Source organism: Delphinus delphis, chromosome 1 (assembly GCF_949987515.2).
Source record: "Delphinus delphis chromosome 1, mDelDel1.2, whole genome shotgun sequence".
Taxonomy (NCBI): Eukaryota; Metazoa; Chordata; class Mammalia; order Artiodactyla; family Delphinidae; genus Delphinus; species Delphinus delphis.
The window spans coordinates 39,330,405-39,350,321 of record NC_082683.1 but is presented as its reverse complement, the minus strand read 5'-3'; the positions used below and the strand labels follow the sequence as shown (position 1 = coordinate 39,350,321).

Here is a 19,917-nt window from a genome sequence, read left to right as displayed (position 1 = left end):
AAAGGGAACCCTCTTGCACTGTTGGTGGGAATGTAAACTGATACAGCACTATGGAGAGCAGTATGGAGTTTCCTTAAAAAACTAAGAATAGAACTACCATACGACCCAGCAATCCCACTACTGGGCATATACCCTGAGAAATCCTAATTCAAAAAGAGTCATGTACCACAATGTTCATTGCAGCTCTATTTCCAATAGCCAGATCATGGAAGCAACCTAAGTGTCCATCGACAGATGAATGGATAAAGAAGATGTGGCACATACATACAATGGAATATTACTCAGCCATAAAAAGAAACGAAATTGAGTTATTTGTAGTGAGGTGGATGGACCTAGAGTCTGTCATACAGAGTGAAGTAAGTCAGAAAGAGAAAAACAAATACTGTATGCTAACACATATATATGGAATCTAAAAAAAAAAAGACATGGTTCTGAAGAACCTAGAGGCAGGACGGGAATAAAGACACAGACCTACTAGAGAATGGCCTTGAGGACACGGGGACGGGGAAAGGTAAGCTGGGACAAAGTGAGAGAGTGGCATGGACATATATACACTACCAAATATAAAATCGAGAGCTAGTGGGAAGCAGCCACATAGCAAAGGGAAATCATCTCGGTGCTTTGTGACCACCTAGAGGGGTGGGATAAGGAGGGTGGGAGGGAGTGTGATGCAAGAGGGAAGCGTTATGGGGACATATGTATATGTATAGCTGATTCACTTTGTTATAAAGCAGAAACTAACACACCATTGTAAAGCAATTATACTCCAATAAAGGTGTTAAAAAATAAATAATAAAATAAAGTGGTGATGACCTGAAAAAAAAAAAAGTAGGATATGTGTAAAATAATTCTGCATCATCCAAACAATGGAAAACTTTGCAACCATAGAAGGAATAGGAAAAATTCATACACTGATATGAAGTTTCTTCCTGTTTACACAATTATGTTAAAAAAAAAGTAAGTTGCAAAGCAAAGTATATACCATATTAGCATTTAAAAAGAAGATATGGATATATAAATATTTATATATTGATGTATATAATACTTTTATATATGTACATGTGTATCTTTTAAAATATTTATTTATTTATTTGGCTGCACCGAGTCTTAGTCGTGGCATGCGAGCTCTCTTAGTTGCGGCATGTGAACTCTTAGTTGCAGCGTGTGGGAGCTAGTTGCCTGACCAGGGATCGAACTTGGGGCCCATGCATTGGGAGCATGGAGTCTTAGCCACTGGACCACAAGGGAGGTCCCTACATGTGTATGTTTATGTATATTATGCACATATATAAACATGCAAACTATATCAGGAAGTGGTCCAGGGTAGCATTGCCAAGGAAATGTGGAGATGACTCTTTTCTGTCCTTCCCTGCTACCCTCAGATCCATGATGGCCTCCTCATAGGTGTCACCGTCTTTAAAGAAAGAGTGATACTGCCCCCCATCAAGAACACTGATGGTGGATCCTGAGGGTCACTTTGCCCTCTCCCAGGGTGTCCTTCAGAAGCACTGTGCGATTCATATAGCTGTAGTGCTTTTTCCAGAGTTCTTCCCCATCCTTGTACAGGTAAACCAGATGGGAAGAGTGCTCATGAAACCACACTGTGGCAGGGACAGCTGGCAGCTGAGCTCAGCACTTTCGCCCACCAGGACCACCTGGTGGCTCCTGGAGCTGCTCACAGTGAAGTGCTCTGCGGAAGAAGCCCGAGACCGGATTTATTCCGAAGGCCACAGGAGAATGCTTCACCTAGGTCCCTCTGCCCTGGACACATTGGCCTTCTTCCTGATTCTTGATGCCAAGTCCTTTCTGACTTCAGAACTTTGCTCTCAGAGATATCTTCGCTCTGACAGCAGTGCTCTTCTCTCAGACCCTCCCATCACTGTCTCCTTCTTACCTCTCAGGTCCCAGCTTAAATGTCAACTCCTTAGAGAAAAATTTTATCACCATCCACTTCCCATTTCCCCTAATCATATCTTCAGTGCACATATCATTACCTGATATTTTTAATTCCTGTCTTTATTTTCTCTCATAACCAGCTAATATGTAAGTCACACAACAACAGAGTCTCTATCTTTTTTTAAAATTCTCTTTATTATCCCCAGTGCATAAAGCATTGCCTGAACGTGGTAGGCACTCTGTAAATATTTAACAAAGGAATGTGGATAGTCCCCAATATTGAGAGGTGGGAGGTGGACCGCTATTGCTGAACAACAGCCTTTCCTTATCAGATACACCAGCTGCTTTTTTCAGTATCAGTTTCTGGCGAGTTAAAAATGGCCACAAATATTTTGATGCTCCATCCATGAAGAGAAAGTGCCTATGTCCCCTCCTCTTAAAACTGTGCTCTGATGTTGCTTTGCTCAATAGAATATGGCAGAAGACAACCTGCAATAGTTTCTGGGTCTGTCTTAAGAAATGAGCTGGTCTCATTTGTTGCTGTTGTTGTTCTTGTACCATTCTTTCTGGAAGCTGTCGGCAGCCATATACAAAGTCTCACAACCCTGAGACCATCATGACAGAAAGGCCATGGGTTAACATGTCACTTGACAATCCCAGGGGATCCCAACCTTCCAGCCTGCTCCACCAAAGGGCTAGACATGTGAATGAAGCCACCTTGAGCCCTTTGGAACACTCCACCCACTAGCTGAATATACCAAGAGACCTCAGTCTACGTCACGTGGAACAGAAGAGTCACGCAGCTGAGCACTGGCCAGAATTCCTGCCCAACGAGATGTGAGATATAATAAAATGGTTGCTTTAAATCACTAATTTGGGGGATAATTTTCTGTGAAGCTATAGGTAACTATAACAAGCTCCTCCCATAATCTTAGTTTTTCCTCTTTTTGATCATGCCAGATTCATTCCTGTCTCTGTCAAGAGTGTTTATCCTTTTCACTGTAAGGTATCCAAACTATTAGACTTAAGGCCTATTGCTCTAAGAGAAATTTGTGGACAGCTCCAGCTCACGCCAACGTCTCCTTTATCTGAGGTCCTACTAAACTCATAATTCATATCATCACATAAATGATCGTGGTTTGTTCTTAAATATAAGGGATCTATTCGTTGTGACTTGTCAGTGAGAACTTGAGTCTCCCGAGAGTAGATGTTAGCCAGGTACCTGTCTCTGCTCCTTGGCACAGCGTTGCAGCACGGAGCTGGGGCTCAGAAAGACACAGAAACTGAAATAACATTTTATAATCATAGGTGGTTTTAACACTAATTTCTATCCTCAGAACTAGAACAGAAAGGGTAGACTCTGAGGAACAGCAGTGGAAAAGCCTCCTCATTTTCTTCACTGTCATTTACCTTCACTATTTTTCTTTATAGATGTGACACACTATGAAAAAGAAGCAGATATCCCTACCTGAGGTGATTACTATCATCCGTAAGAGGAGAATGTCCACTGAGTATCCACATACGTAAGAAAATGCCGGCTCCACCACACCTGGAAAATGAAATAGCAATTGTGGGATCAGGCAGCAAGAATCATGGTAACTCAGAAAAAAAAACAGAGAATTTTGAAATCCTGTCTTTTGAGAGAATTCCCTTTGATGTGCAACTAAATGATTTAGTCAAACCACAGGTGTCGGACACACTGATATTACGTCTTTTCCTCTTTCCTTCCTGTGCCTTTACTGCGGCTCATTGTCTTCGTTAGATTACTATTGTGAAGGGCATCTGTGGTAGACGAGAGCATAAAAGGTGTACAGAACCAGGTATGCATATGCCACACGCACTTGGCCTCATCTGCATCCTGGCTTAAGCCTCTTGCTCAGTTCAGAGACCTGGCTACTGCCTCTGAGGTGACCTCATTTCTTAATGGGAACACTTGTGTGCCCTCTCCTCTGGGCGACAAGCCAGCTCTAGCAAAACATTCATAATCCCACTGTTATTGGCAGGGTCTGACCTGCCTGGATCCATGGACCTTCTGGCTCCACCCATTACTTCTACATTCAAAGGAAATGCCACATCAGGGAGGTGGGATCTAGATTCCCCGGCAGCCGCCCAGAGGGCCTGTGTAAAAAAAATCAGGTAGAACGGTGTGTAAAAAGTATCAAACAGAATGGTGTGTTAACTGCCTGCCAGATACACTTGGATCAGTCAGATACAAGAAATTAGAATGAGTAAGAAGATAAATGCCTGTCCTTTCTTGCTTTATTTCCTAATTTCCCCCCTCACTCTTGCTGCCTAAATTGCCACCCTACTCCAATAAACATTTAGTAATAATTTGGACATGGGCTCTTTTTTCTAGGGATCCTAAAGAGAGAAAACAAACAAAACAAAACAAAAAAAACACTGCTTAAGTGTGGAGTTACATATTAGCATGCTGGAATTAGGAACATGTATTTGGTTTCATATACTCAACAGTTAAGCAACATCTGGTTCATGAAGAATCTCAAATATGTCAATAAATAAAATGCTAGATTTTACCTGCTGGAAAACGGAGTGCATAAATGCAAAATACAAGCTGTGTAAATCTGTTCTGAGATGCGTGTTTTACAATACAAGAATATAAAATAATGTATTAAAGGAGAGAAAAGTTACAGGTAAGGTGTCTCTTGCAGTGATTTAATATATCCATTTAAAAAATAAGTGGAATTGGAAAGAGTGTGATAGATGAAAGCAGTGTCAAAGAGTAGGGGTAGATATCTGCAAAACATCAACTGATTAAGGGCTCATATCAAAATTTTAATTATAAAAATTATTTTTAAGGTAGATATGCTGAAAGAAAAATAGTTAAAGGACCTGAACAATCTCAGCATAGAAAATACCCAAATAGCAGTAAAGATAAGAAAAGGTAGAGACCCTCGTTAAGAATCAGGAAAATGCGTATTAAAACCACAATGCAATATCACACTCACTAGAATGGGTACCATAAAAAAGGCTGACAATACCAAGTTTTGATGAGGCTGTGGTGTAATGTGGTGTAATGCAGTGTACAGGGCATTTCTCATGTTCATGGCTGGTGAGAGTACAGTGGTGGGATGATATTTGAAGGCACTTTAGCATCTTCTACTAGAGTTGAAAATAAACACAGCCTATGATCCAGCAATTCTACTTTAGGAACATAATCAATAGAAATGTATGCACAAATGCACAAAAGCCATATAGAATAAATTTCCAGATAACATTATTGGTAATAACTAAACTGGAACAATACAATAAGCCTAAACATACAAGCCAAGAGGGAGAAAAGGAGGAGGAGCTGCAGCCTCACAGACTTACTGAGTTACTCCTGCAGAAAGTGGGGAGAGAGAGGGAAGAGCAGGGGAGGGGGATGGCACGGCCGTTTATCTGTCTGTCTCCTCATCCGCTCTCCCCCTTGCTCTGCTCACTCCTGGTGTCAGCCTATCCTCCTTCCCAAACCCTCCATTCCCCCGGTGGAGCGCCCCCTTCACTTTCCTTCTCGTCCTCTGTGTTTCTCCTCTCTTTCTTCCCTTCCCCCCTCTAGCATTGCCACCTTCTCTCCTACACGCACGCAGGCATATAAACGTAGGTTTTTGATGCTGTCTGCCTGTTGACCCCGCTATTTGCATGTTTCCAACAGGTTTTTCTTCCCCCAGTCCCTCAGCTGCTGCCGCTGCTGCTCAGGAGGTCAGATCTGCCACTGATGGTAATACCAGCACCACCCCGCCCTGGTGTAACACCAGCACCACCACTCACCACTGCCAAGAAGAGAAAGTTAAAGGGCAGCAGTAGCGGCAGTAACAGTAGTAACGACAGAGAAGACTTTGATTCCACCTCTCCCTTCTCTTCCACTCCTTTACAACCCAGGGATTCGGCATCCCCTTTAACCCCGTCCTTCTCCTGCCTGGGGGTTTCAGTGGCCGCTCCCAGCCACGTAGGGATACAGAAGAAGCTGCGTTTTGAAGACACGCTGGGGTGTGTAGGGTTTGATGTGAAGATGGCTGAGGAATCCTCCTCCTCCTCTTCACCTTCACCAACTGCTGCAACATCTCAGCAGCAGCAACTTAAAAATAAGGTATATTAATCTCCTCTGTGGCTTCGGTGTATCACTCAAACGACCTAGCCCAATCTTCTACCACTGTCTCTAGCTTTGCTAACAGCAAGCCTGGCTCTGCTAAGAAGTCAGTGATCAAGAACTTTAAAGATAAGCCTACATTACCAGAAAGCTACACGGATGAAACATGGCAGAAACTGAAAAGAGCAGTGGAAGCTAATCCAGGATAGTACTTCAATTAAGAACAATTTAGAAGAACTCTATCAGGCTGTGGAAAATCTCTGTTCTTACAAGATTTCTGCAAACTTGTGCAAACAGCTGAGACAGATTTGTGAAGATCACATGAAAGCACAAATTCATCAGTTCAGAGAGGATTCACTGGATAGAGTTCTTTTTCTAAAGAAGATCGATAGATGTTGGCAAAACCATTGCAGACAAATGATCATGATCAGTAGCAGTTTTTTGTTTCTGGATAGGACTTACGTTCTTCAAAATTCAATGCTACCGGGCTTCCCTGCTGGTGCAGTGGTTGAGAGTCCGCCTGCCGATGCAGGGGACCTGGGTTCGTGCCCGGTCCGGGAGGATCCCACATGCCGCGGAGCGGCTGGGCCCGTGAGCCATGGCCGCTGAGCCTGCGCGTCTGGAGCCTGTGCTCCGCAATGGGAGAGGCCACAGCAGTGGGAGGCCCATGTACCGCAAAAAAAAAAAAAAAAGAATTCAATGACCCTCCATTTGGGAAAGGAATAGTGAAGCAATTGATAGAAGTTTACTCCAAAGCCTTTTAAGCATGCTCTCTGATTTGCAAATTTATCAGGATTCTTTTGAACAATGATTTTTGGAAGAAACTAACCGACTCTACACAGTTGAAGGCCAAAAATTAATGCAGGAAAGAGAGGTTCCTGAATATCTTCATCATGTTAACAAACGTCTAGAAAAAGAAGCAGACAGACTTATTACTTACTTAGATCAGACCACCCAAAAGTCATTAATTGCTACTGTGGAAAAACAACTTCTAGGTGAACACTTAACAGCGATTCTTCAGAAAGATTTAAATAAACTCCTTGATGAAAACCGAATTCAAGATTTATCTCACCTGTATCAGCTCTTCAGTAAAGTTCGAGGTGGCGTTCAGGTTCTCTTGCAGCAATGGATTGAATACATTAAGGCATTTGGTAGCACTGTTGTAATTAATCCTGAAAAGGATAAAACCACGGTTCAAGAATTGCTGGCTTTTAAAGATAAGGTTGACCATATAATTGATATCTGTTTCCTGAAGAATAAAAAACGTTTCAATGCCATGAAAGAAGCATTTGAAACATTCATTAACAAAAGACCAAACAAACCTGCTGAACTTATATCTAAGTATGCAGATTCAAAGCTTCTCGCAGGCAACAAAGAAGCTACAGATGAAGAACTTGAGAAAATGTTGGATAAGATTATGATTATATTTATTTATTTATTTATTTTGCGGTACGCGGGCCTCTCACTGTTGTGGCCTCTCCCGCTGCGGAGCACAGGCTCCGGACGCGCAGGCTCAGCGGCCATGGCTCACGGGCCCAGCCGCTCCGCGGTGTGTGGGATCTTCCCAGACCGGGGCACGAACCCGTGTCCCCTGCATCGGCAGGCGGACTCTCAACCACTGCGCCACCAGGGCAGCGCCTATGATTATATTTAGATTCATCTATGGCAAGGACGTTTTTAAGGCCCTTCTATAAGAAAGATTGAGCCAAGCGCCTGCTGGGAAGAGTGCATCTGTTGATGCTGAAAAATCAATGCTGTCCAAACGCAAACACGAATGTGGAGCTTCTTTCACCAGCAAACTTGAAGGAACGTTTAAAGACATGGAACTTTCTAAAGACATCGTGATTCAATTCAAACAGTACATGCAGAACCAGAATGTACCTGGGAATATCGAATTAACTGTGAATATCCTGACGGTGGGTTATTGGCCAACGTATGTGCCTATGGAAGTTCATTTACCACCAGAGATGGTAAAATTTCAGGAGATTTTCAAGACCTTTCACCTAGGCAAACATAGTGGCGGGAAACTTCAGTGGCCGTCAACCCTAGGACACTGTGTGCTAAAGGCAGGATTTAAAGAGGGTAAAAAGGAACTCCAGTTCTCTCTTTTTCAAACACTGGTGCTGCTAATGTTTAATGAGGGAGAGGAGTTAAGTTTAGAAGAGATCAAGCAGGCTACGGGAATAGAGGCTGGAGAGTTAAGGAGAACACTGCAGTCATTGGCCTGTGGCAAACCTAGAGTTCTGATGAAAAATCCAAAGGGTAAAGCTATAGGAGATGGTGACAAGTTCATTTGTAATGATGATTTCAAGCACAAACATTTCAGGATAAAGATCAATCAAATTCAGATGAAAGAAACGGTTGAGGAACAAGCAAGCACTACAGAAAGAGTATTTCAAGACAGACAGTATCAAATTGATGCTTCAATTGTTCAAATTATGAAGATAAGAAAGACAGCCACAATCTTCTTGTTTCAGAAGTGTACAACCAGTTGAAATTTCCAGTAAAGCCTGCTGATCTTAAGAAGAGAATAGAATCCTTAATTGACTGGGACTACATGGAAAGAGATAAAGAAAATCCAAACCAGTACAATTATGTTGCATAAAATGTTGGCCTTGGAGCATTTGGTGTCATAAGCAGTAGCCAGTGGATAAAGTAACCTGTTGTTATTTGACTTCTTTTATACTACCAATGACCAAATGAAGCAGTGTAATGGAAATAGTTGAGTGACTTTTCAGTGGTTAACATGCCCATTTAAAGAGTAATACTTACCTTTAAGAAGAATGTTGTTGAACTCTTTGCATGTTATTTAGTATGATGTGCAGAAAACTCTTAAGAAAGTACCTGGTCTTCATGATTACTATTTGGAACTGGGGAAGAGGTCCCTATGGCTATTTAAAAAAAGAGGAGGGATGTTCTTATGTACCATTAATTATGAAGCAAAAGGTTTATTTGCTTAAAATGTCATTTAAAGATACTTAAACTGCATGCAAACTTTATTTACTGTACAGAGTACTGGATGTATTTATAAATAGAAAAACCACCCTGGACTTGGTTGTTCACCTGTTTTGTGATTTCCCTTGAAGAGAGAAACAAGTTGTCATAGCTATTGATATTTTACTAAGTAATGTCTGTTACACTGAAAGGGATGTTTTTAAAAACTTTATTTGGAAACAAGTTTTCAAGCAGAGGGACAGTTGCTTACGTGGTCTTGTATATACACAACCTAAAATGTTCCCATGGGATGTGTGTATATGATTCAGCCCTGAGTTTACTGTGCTGATTAACAGATACTTATAAAAATAGCTGAAATAGAAAATTGCTGGTTAGTTGTACTAGAAGAACATGGTAGGAGAGAAAAATCCAACTCTTTCTTCATATTAAAAATGAATATAATATGAACATCACAAAAGAGAACAAAACCCACGTGTTTTGTAACTTTTTACAAGAGCAAAAATTCATAAACTAGTTTTCAACTTCCTTTAGACGTTAATGTTGTTTGGACAGTTTTGTCTTTAACTTGGACCAATTGTAGATTCTTACAGGCTTCCTGGGATTTAGCATTCCTATTTTCCCTACCAAAGATTTTTTTTGGAAGCACCTCAACTCTCCTTTTTGTTGGCATATAAGCATTTCCTATCATCCTTATTTTAACTTCCTAAAGCCCTAGATAGAACTAGGTCCTTCCTCATTTCCCCCACACACCCTCTAGTTGGGAATTTCAAATTCTGTATTATGCTGATATTATTCCTTTCAAACTTGCTTGAAGATAAAGAGTTCTCATAGCCACTGGACACCTACTTTTCAGGGGAATGTCCTGGGATTGTTCATACATAGAAAATAGCAAAAGTACTGTTTTTCAAATTGATAATGTGAGTAGAAGTTTTCTCTTTTACCATCAGTGGTCTTTTGTTTTTGGGTTTTGGGTTTTGTTTTGCTTCCTTGTTTGTTTTTCCATGAAGCTTTGAAGGGAATTGATCTTGGAGGAGAAGCAGAAATTTTGTTTTAATTTTTTATTTTTTGCGGTACGCGGGCCTCTCACTCTCACTGCTGTGGCCTCTCCCGTTGCGGAGCACAGGCTCCGGACGCGCAGGCCCGACGGCCATGGCTCACGGGCCCAGGCGCTCCGCGCATGCACGGATCAGGGCATGAACCCGTATCCCCTGCATCGGCAGGCGGACTCCCAACCACTGCGCCACCAGGGAAGCCCTGTTTTAATTTTTTAAAAAATCAGAACTGCTTTAATGCTTTTTGCAACAGTGTAATTCCTTGACTATTTGGAACCATTAGGAAGAATACCTCGGTCCTAACCCTCAACTGAGACTTTTGGCTCTTGTGTTTGCTGTTGATTGTTTTCTTGAGTTATCAAAGAACTGTAACCAGCTATTTTTTTAAGAAGTTGCCTGTTTTCTTTATAATTGCATCAACTTACACACTATTGTCCAACAATATGTGGTATTTAGAATGCCTTCCTAACTATTTTTGAGCAGCCATTGCCTGTATTTTCTTAGCGCCTCCCTGGTTTCCTTACATGAACTTATCTGACAAGGAAATGCAGCCATTTTGTTTGCCCTCTCTCCATACTGGACCATCTAAGTCAATGTTCTAACTCATCCCTGATGGTCTGTGAGATACGTAGACTGTTCCACCAGACTCGATAATTACTCTTAAGGAATTTTTAGGTAGAACTGGTACTATTAGGAGACTCTTGGTGTCACCTTTGTTATCTTGAAAGCTGGTCCCTTCCCTGAGGCTCTTAAGTTTTTGAAAACTTGATGCTATTTCAGCTGAAAAAATTGGTGAGACTATTAAACAAATTGAGGGGAGCTGTTTAAGAAATTGAAAAGTAATCACAAACAACATTGGATAATTGTGACTCTCAGTTCTGTATCAGTTGAATTTTTGTGCTCTTTTCCCTGTGTGCGTGGTGGTTCTATTTTTCTCCAATAAAACTTTTATTTAAAAAACAAACAAACAACAACAAAAAAAATACAAGCCCAAATAATATCAACATCCAGCAAACAATTTCACAAACATAATGTTAATAACTGACATTTTATTAATCAATTTGTTTAAATTGCTTATAATTCATAATAATTTAGCCATATGTTCTTTTGAGTTTTTAATACAAATATCATATTTTCTGAATATACTTAATTTTTTTTTAATTAAAAAGTCAAGTCTATTCAAAATATTCTATAGAGTCAATGCTCTTTCAGTCAAAATTTTGACTTTATTTTTTTGTTGTTTTGTTTTGTTTTATATTATGAATCTTAAAAGGATGACTAAAACATACATAGAACAGTAATGGGCCAAAAAGAGCAAAGATTCTTCTGAAGAAGAAAAATAATGTAAGAAAACCTAAATTAAATGATATCAAGACTTAATTATAAAGCTACTCTAATTGAAAGAATTGTGAAGTTAGTGTTGATATAGACAAATAGATAAATCAACAAAATGGAGATCCCAATATCATACCCAAACATATGGAAACCTGATTCATGATAGGACTAGGATTGCAAATCAATGAAGAAAGAATTACTGTTCTGTGAATGGTACTGAAACAACTTCACAGGAAAAGCAGAGCCTTAGAATCTCCACTTCACACCACACACAAATGTGTCCCGAATGGATCAAATTAACAAAGATTAATCCTTTGTGAAAGCCAAAGCTATGCAAATGTTAGACCATTTTATAACAGCAAACTTTTCATGAACTTGAAATATGAACAAATTCCTTTTATTCCTATGAATAAAATGTCAATGGCAAATGTTAAATTCAACTCCATTAAATTTAATAGTGTTTATATCTAAAGACATTATAAAGTAAAATGATAAGCCCTGATAAAGAAGAAGACATTTACAACAACAAGAGCTCAAAAGGCTCAATATCTAAAATATATTAATTACTCCTTGCCATACAAATTGCTAGTTGTCTCTTAACAGAGACAATTCTGTCTTTCTTCCTTACTTCAAAAGAACATCCAGTGTTTATGGAGTAACTTGGACAACTCAAAGATTACAATTTTCAGATTCCTTGCAGCCAGGTGAGACTATAGGACTGACTTCTGGTAAATGCGATATAAACAGAACTGTAAAGAATTTTCTTCAATCCCTAAATTCAGGAGGCACATCTTCCCTTCCTCCTTAGAGCCAGACTGAAGGCCATCCTATGGCTATACCTCAGATAGAACTCGGACCTTGAAGTGGAAGAGGCTGAAGATGGAGCAGCAAGTAAAGTAGAAGCTTGGTTCCTTAACTTTATGAAGCTGTCCCACCAGCCTTGGAAACCAACTTTGGTCTTCTTTTACCTCGTTTAATTTACATGTCTTTTTTTCTTAAATGGGTTGCAGTTACATGGTTGTTCAGTTTATTGTTATTCTTTATAATACAAATATATTATACATAATATTTATACTAATTCAATATTTATCTTTAAAGTTTTCTTAAACAAGATGAAAGGCCAAAGGCAAGCATCTCAAGAATTTTGGTAAGCCAGCTTCCCAAAATTGTTTAAAGACCTAGGTTCCTGCCAGATACAGTAATTTGAATGTATATCACCCACCCTTAAACATACACATATGGGCTAAAAATCACTGAAATTATATCTTATATGTGTGGGAGATTTATATTCATGATTTATAAAGTAATGAAACATATTAATATGTATACACAAACATATATACACATATGTATATATAAAATGAATCCACTCATTAAATTTTTGTTTAAATTCTCAGAGTTATTTTAGTTACTTAAGGCATAATCTTGGCTTCTGCTCTATCTAGAAATGGAACAATTAGTTTACTCTATTTTAGGGATATCTTGAACATAGGCAATATTTTTTACTATTATCATCAATCAAAAGGAATGTTGAAGGAAGTCTACTCTTTAAAGTAATAGAGGCCTACCATACATATTACGTATTACTTTTCTTAACTTCTAAAGCTAACTGCTCTATAAGGAAAGAAGTGAAAAAGGAGCAAAAACCACCCTTCCTCCCCCCAAAAAGACAAACAAAACAAAACAAAACACAGACAGAATAAAAAGAACCTAAGGTCAAGAGCATTGGATAGCATTCTATGCAGCTCAAAGCAAAGGAGTAATGAAAGATGGAACGAATAAATGCATCTCAAATTTTCCCATTTACTTGTTCCCAGAGAACAGAGCACGGGTCTAAGAAGGACTCCAGGCCCTTCAGAAAGAACCTCATCCAAATGCCTTGCAGATCTATGCACGGATCAGCTGGGCTCCTACTGCCACAGAAACCACTAGCAGATGGGCTATCATCACATAGCACAACCAGCAGGACCTTCTGTAAGAACCCCAGTGGATGCCTGCGAGCAACTGCTTATTTTTCAAGCCTAATATGATTTCCCCTCACAAGAGAAATGTGAAGGTGGCAACTTCACCCAGTGTGTAGGACTGCTTGTTCAAACTCATTTTTACCATCAGGAATCAACAATTTCCAAGCAAGAATAGGTTTCAACTTGACTTGCCTCTCCTTGAAAGTAAAGAATGAAACAGTGTTTGTTATGTATCATATAATCTGGATCAATTTAAACTATCTGTGAAGGAGAAATTACACTGTAATGCCTTAAGAATATTATATCAAGGAATATTGTGATTATAGTCTTTGAAAATGGAAATAGGAAGGATCTTCCTTATCTTGATAAAGGCTATCAATAAAAATCTCCATAAACATTTTAATGAGAAAAAAATCTTTGTAATTTTTCTCTTTAAATCTAAATAATTAAAGGTTTTGTATCTAACACAATAAGAAAATAAAGCTGTCAGTGTAGCACAAGTATGAGAAAGGAAGGAGAAAAATGAACAAATGTGGATGACATAATTTACATGGAAAGTAATAAGAAAATAGAAAAATACAAATAAATTTGAAAAAATAGTACTCCTTTTCTCCAGATTAAGTTAACTTAAAAAATGTGTGAGGGGGCTTCCCTGGTGGCGCAGTGGTTGAGAGTCTGCCTGCCGATGCAGGGGACACGGGTTCGTGCCCCGGTCCGGGAGGATCCCACATGTCGTGGAGCAGCTGGGCCCGTGAGCCATGGCCGCTGAGCCTGCGCATCCGGAGCCTGTGCTCCACAACGGGAGAGGCCACAGCAGTGAGAGGCCCACGTACCGAAAAAAAAAAAAATGTGAGATCTATTTGGAATTTTAAGAAGATTTTTCTAAACTTAAGCAACTGGATAACAATATCATGTTCATGGAGGAGAAAAATATTAACATTTTAAAGATAAAATTTGCCTTCATATTACTCTATAGACCATAAAATTCTCATACAATGCTAGCAGAATATTAGGAGCAATAGGGTAGTTTAATCTCAAAATTGTGTGGAAGAATTAACATTTACTAATAACTAAGATAATTATAAAACAATAAAGAGAAAGGTTTTAAATTCACTGTACCAGATATTAACATATATAATAAAGCCAGTTAAAAAAAAACCAAAAAACAGAGGGGCTTCCCTGGTAGTGCGGTGGTTGAGAGTCCGCCTGCTGATGCAGGGGACACGGGTTCGTGCCCCAGTCCGGGAAGATCCCACATGCCACGGAGTGGCTAGGCCCATGAGCCATGGCCGCTGAGCCTGCGCGTCCGGAGCCTGTGCTCCACAACGGGAGAGGCCCCAACAGTGAGAGGCCCGCGTACTGAAAAAAAAAAAAAAACACAGAGTGGTATTGGTGCAAAAAAGACAAATCCAAATGGAACAGATTAGAGAGTTGAGAAAAATGTGGTATTTGATATAAGTGGCGCATGTAGGTCTTTCTTCATTTGTCCCCTCAGATGCATTCTCTCCTTTTCTTTACTCGGTAGCTTGCAGGGCTGACCTCTACAAAGTCTGTCACCTGGGGCCCCTTCTCTTCTGGCCTATGAGAGTCATCAGTGGAAGACTGAAGGATGGGAAGAAAAAGAGGTCAAAGCATCTCTTTCCTTGCTCCCTTCCTGTTTTGTTGCCACACTTCGTCAACTGGCTCATCTCCCTACAATTACAGCTCTTGTGCATGCCTCATCACCCAGGGCTCTAGATCGCCAAAGCTCTGGCAACACTCTTTTTTAACCTTTGTCATTAATGCTGAGGATAAGTTCCCACTGTAGACAGACTTTGAGAATCTTGTTGGCTCACATAATTCCAATCACTCTTCTTTCTTTTTTTTTAATATCTTTATTGGAATATAATTTCTCTATATTGTTGTGTTAGTTTCTGCTGTATAACAAAGTGAATATGTTTGTTTTTTGTTTTTTACATATATGTTTACATATATCCCCATATACACTCCCTCTTGCGCCTCCCTCCTACACTCCTTATCCCACTCCTCTAGGTTGCCGCAAAGCACCGAGCTGATCTCCCTGTTCTATGGAGCAGATTCCCACTAGCTATCGGTTTTACATTTGGTAGTGTATGTATGTCAATGCTACTCTCTCACTTCACGTCAGCTTACAAGTCCCCCTCCCCGTGTTCTCAAGTCCATTCTCTACGTCTGCATCTTTATTCCAGTCCCGCCCCTAGGTTCATCAGAAACATTTTTTTTTAGGTTCCATATATATGTGTTAGCATACAGTATTGTTTTTCTCTTTCTGACTTACTTTACTCTGTATGACACACTCTAGGTCCATCCAACTCACTACAAATAACTCAGTTTCATTTCTTTTTATGGCTGAGTAATGTTCCATTGTATATATGTGCCACATCTTCTTTATCCATTAATCCAATGATGGACACTTAGGTTGTTTCCATGTCCTACCTATTGCAAATAGTGCTGCAATGAACATTTTGGTACATGACCCTTCTTGAATTATGGTTTTTCTCAGGGTATATGCCCAGTAGTGGGATTGCTGGGTCATATGGTAGCTCTATTTTTAGTTTTTTAAGGAACCTCCATACTGTTCTCCATAGTGGCTGTACCAATTCACATTCCCACCAGCAGTGCAAGAGCATTCCACTTTCTCCACACCCTTTCCAGCATTTATTGTTTCTAGATTTTTTGAGATGGCCATTCTGACCCGTGTGAGATGATATCTCATTGGAGTTTTCATTTGCATTTCTCTAATGATTAATGATGTTGAGCATTCTTTCATGTGTTTGTTGGCAAACCGTATATCTTCTTTGGAAAAATGTCTATTTAGGTCTTCTGCCCATTTTTGGATTGGGTTGTTTGTTTTTCTGTTATTGAGCTGCATGAGCTGCTTGTAAATTTTGGAGATTAATCCTTTCTCAGTTGCTTCATTTGCAAATATTTTCTCCCATTCTGAGGGTTGTCTTTTGGTCTTGTTTATGGTTTCCTTTTCTGTGCAAAAGCTTTGAAGTTTCATTAGGTCCCACTTGTTTGTTTGTTTTTTACATCTTTATTGGAGTATAATTGCTTGACAATGGTGTGTTAGCTTCTGCTTTATAACAAAGTGAATCGGTTATACATATACATATGTTCCCATATCTCTTCCCTCTTGCGTCTCCCTCCCTCGCACCCTCCTTATCCCACCCCTCCAGGCGGTCATAAAGCACCGAGCTGATCTCCCTGTGCTATGCAGCTGCTTCCCACTAGCTATCTACCTCACGTTTGGTAGTGTGTATATGTCCATGCCTCTCTCCCGCTTTGTCACAGCTCACACTTCTCCCTCCCCATATCCTCAAGTCCATTCTCTAGTAGGTCTGTGTCTTCATTCCTGTCTTACCCCAGGCTCCCCATGACATATTTTTTTCTTAAATTCCATATATATGTGTTAGCATACGGCACCTGTCCTTCTCCTTCTGACTCACTTCACTCTGCATGACAGACTCTAGGTCCATCCACCTCGCTACAAATACCTCAATTTCATTTCTTTTTATGGCTGAGTAACATTCCATTGTATATACGTGCCACATCTTCTTTAATCATTCATCTGATGATGGACACTTAGGTTGTTTCCATATCCAGGCCACTGTAAATAGAGTTGCAATGAACATTTTGGTACATGACTCTTTTTGAATTATGGTTTTTCTCAGGGTATATGCCCAGTAGTAGGATTGCTGGGTCATATGGTAGTTCTATTTGTAGTTTTTTAAGGAACCTCCATACTGTTCTCCATAGTGGCTGTACCAATTCACATTCCCACCAGCAGCACAAGAGCATTCCATTTTCTCCACACCCTCTCCAGCATTTATTGTTTCTAGATTTTTTGAAGATGGCCATTCTGACCGGTGTGAGATGATATCTCATTGGAGTTTTGATTTGCATTTCTCTAATGATTAATGATGTTGAGCATTCTTTCATGTGTTTGTTGGCAAACTGTATATCTTCTTTGGAAAAATGTCTATTTAGGTCTTCTGCCCATTTTGGATTGGGTTGTTTGTTTTTTTGATATTGAGCTGCATGAGCTTCTTGTAAATTTTGGAAATTAATCCTTTGTCAGTTGCTTCATTGGCAAATATTTTCTCCCATGCTGAGGGTTGTCTTTTGGTCTTGTTTATGGTTTCCTTTGCTGTGCAAAAACTTTGAAGTTTCATTAGGTCCCATTTGTTTATTTTTGTTTTTGTTTCCATTTCTCTAGGAGGTGGATCAAAAAGGAACTTGCTGTGATTTATGTCATAGAGTGTTCTGCCTATGTTTTCCTCTAAGAGTTTGATAGTTTCTGGCCTTACATTTAAGTCTTTAATCCATTTTGAGCTTATTTTTGTGTATGGTGTTAGGGAGTGATCTAATCTCATACTTTGAAATGTACCTGTCCAGTTTTCCCAGCACCACTTATTGAAGAGGCTGTCCTTTCTCCACTATATTCTTGCCTCCCTTTTCAAAGATAAGATGACCATATGTGCATGGGTTTATCTCTGGGCTTTCTATCCCGTTCCATTGATCTATCTTTCTGTTTTTGTGCCAGTACCATACTGTCTTGATTACTGTAGGTTTGTAGTATAGTCTGAAGTCAGGGAACCTGATTCCTCCAGCTCCGTTTTTCATTCTCAAGGTTGCTTTGGCTATTCAGGGTCTTTTGTGCTTCCATACAAATTGTGAAAGTTTTTGTTCTAGTTCTGTGAAAAATGGAATTGATAATTGGATAGGGATAGCACTGAATCTGTAGATTGCTTTGGGAAGTATAGTCACTTTCACAATGTTGATTCTTCCAATCCAAGAACATGGTATATCTCTCCATCTATTTGTATCATCTTTAATTTCTTTCATCAGTGTCATAATTTTCTGCATCAGGTCTTTTGTCTCCTTAGGTAGGTTTTTTCCTAGGTATTTTATTCTTTTTGTTGCAATGGTAAAAGGGAGTATTTTCTTAAATTCACTTTCAAATTTTTCATCATTAGTGTATAGGAATGCCAGAGATTTCTGTGCATTAATTTTGTATCCTACTTTACCAAATTCATTGATTAGCTCTAGTATATTTCTGGTAGCATCTTTAGGATTCTCTATGTATAGTATCATGTCATCTGCAAACAGTGACAGCTTTACTTCTTCTTTTCTGACTTGGATTCCTTTTATTTCCTTTTCTTCTCTGATTGCTGTAGTTAACACTTCCAAAACTATGTTGAATAAGAGCGGTGAGAGTGGGCAACCTTGTCTTGTTCCTGATCTTAGTGGAAATGCTTTCAGTTTTTCACCATTGTGGATAATGTTGGCTGTGGGTTTCTCACATATGACCTTTATTATGTTGAGGAAAGTTCCATCTATGCCTACTTTCTGCAGGGTTTTTATCATAAATGGGTGTTGAATTTTGTCGAAAGCTTTCTCTGCATCTATTGAGATGATGATAGGTTTTTTCTCCTTCGATTTGTTAATATGGCTTATCACATTGATTGACTTGTGTATATTGAAGAATGCTTGCATTCCTGGAATAAACCCCATTTGATCATGGTGTATGATCCTTTTAATGTGCTGTTGCATTCTGTTTGATAGTATTTTGTTGAGGATTTTTGCATCTATGTTCATCAGTGATATTGGTCTCTAGTTTTCTTTCTTTGTGACATCCTTGTCTGGTTTTGGTATCAGGGTGATGGTGGCCTCGTAGAATGAATTTGGGAGTGTTCCTCCCTCTGCTATATTTTGGAAAAGTTTGAGAAGGATAGGTGTTAGCTCTTCTCTAAATGTTTGATAGAATTCGCCTGTGAAGGAAACTGGTCCTGAGCTTTTGTGTGTTGGAAGATTTTCAATCACAGTTTCAATTTCAGTGCTTGTGATTGGTCTGTTCATATTTCTTTTTCTTCCTGATTCAGTCTTGGCAGGTTGTGCATTTCTAAGAATTTGTACATTTCTTCCAGGTTGTCCAATTTATTGCATAGAGTTTCTTGTAGTAATGTCTCATGATTTTTGTATTTCTGCAGTGTCAGTTGTTACTTCTCCTTTTTCATTTCTAATTCTATTGATTTGAGTCTTCTCCCTTTTTTTCTTGATGAGTCTGGCTAATGGTTTATCAATTTTGTTTATCTTCTCAAAGAACCAGCTTTTAGTTTTACTGATCTTTACTATCGTTTCCTTCATTTCTTTTTCATTTATTTCTGATCTGATCTTTATGATTTCTTTCTTTCTGCTAACTTTGATTTTATTTTGTTCTTCTTTCTCTAATTGCTTTAGGCGCAAGGTTAGGTTGTTTATACGAGATGTTTCCTGTTTCTTAAGGTAGGATTGTATTGCTATAAACTTCCCTTTTAGAACTGCTTTTGCTGCATCTCATAGGTTTTGGGTCGTCGTGTCTCCACTGTCATTTGTTTCTAGGTATTTTTTGATTTCCTCTTTGACTTCTTCAGTGATCACTTCATTATTAAGTAGTGTATTGTTTAGTGTCCATGTCTTTGTATTTTTTACAGATCTTTTCCTGTAATTGATATCTAGTCTCAAAGTGTTGTGGTCAGAAAAGATAGTTGATACAATTTCAATTTTCTTAAATTTACCAAGGCTTGACTTGTGTCCCAAGATATGATCTATCCTGGAGAATGTTCCA

At 39.3% G+C, this 19,917-nt stretch overlaps 1 protein-coding gene and 1 pseudogene across 1 annotated transcript in view; both read left to right on the top strand.

The window, feature by feature from the left end:
- LOC132425303 (putative selection and upkeep of intraepithelial T-cells protein 1 homolog) overlaps window positions 1-1,793 on the top strand; it is a gene marked incomplete at its 5' end in the record, with an annotated part of 28,990 nt that extends 27,197 nt beyond the window's left edge. The window contains 1 exon segment of the mRNA XM_060011629.1: window positions 1,567-1,793. Within this exon segment, the coding sequence (XP_059867612.1) occupies window positions 1,567-1,793 (227 nt within the window).
- Window positions 1,794-5,535: 3,742 nt separating this feature from the next.
- Window positions 5,536-8,823, top strand: LOC132420487 (cullin-4B-like; annotated as a pseudogene).
- The last annotated feature ends 11,094 nt before the right edge of the window (window positions 8,824-19,917 follow it).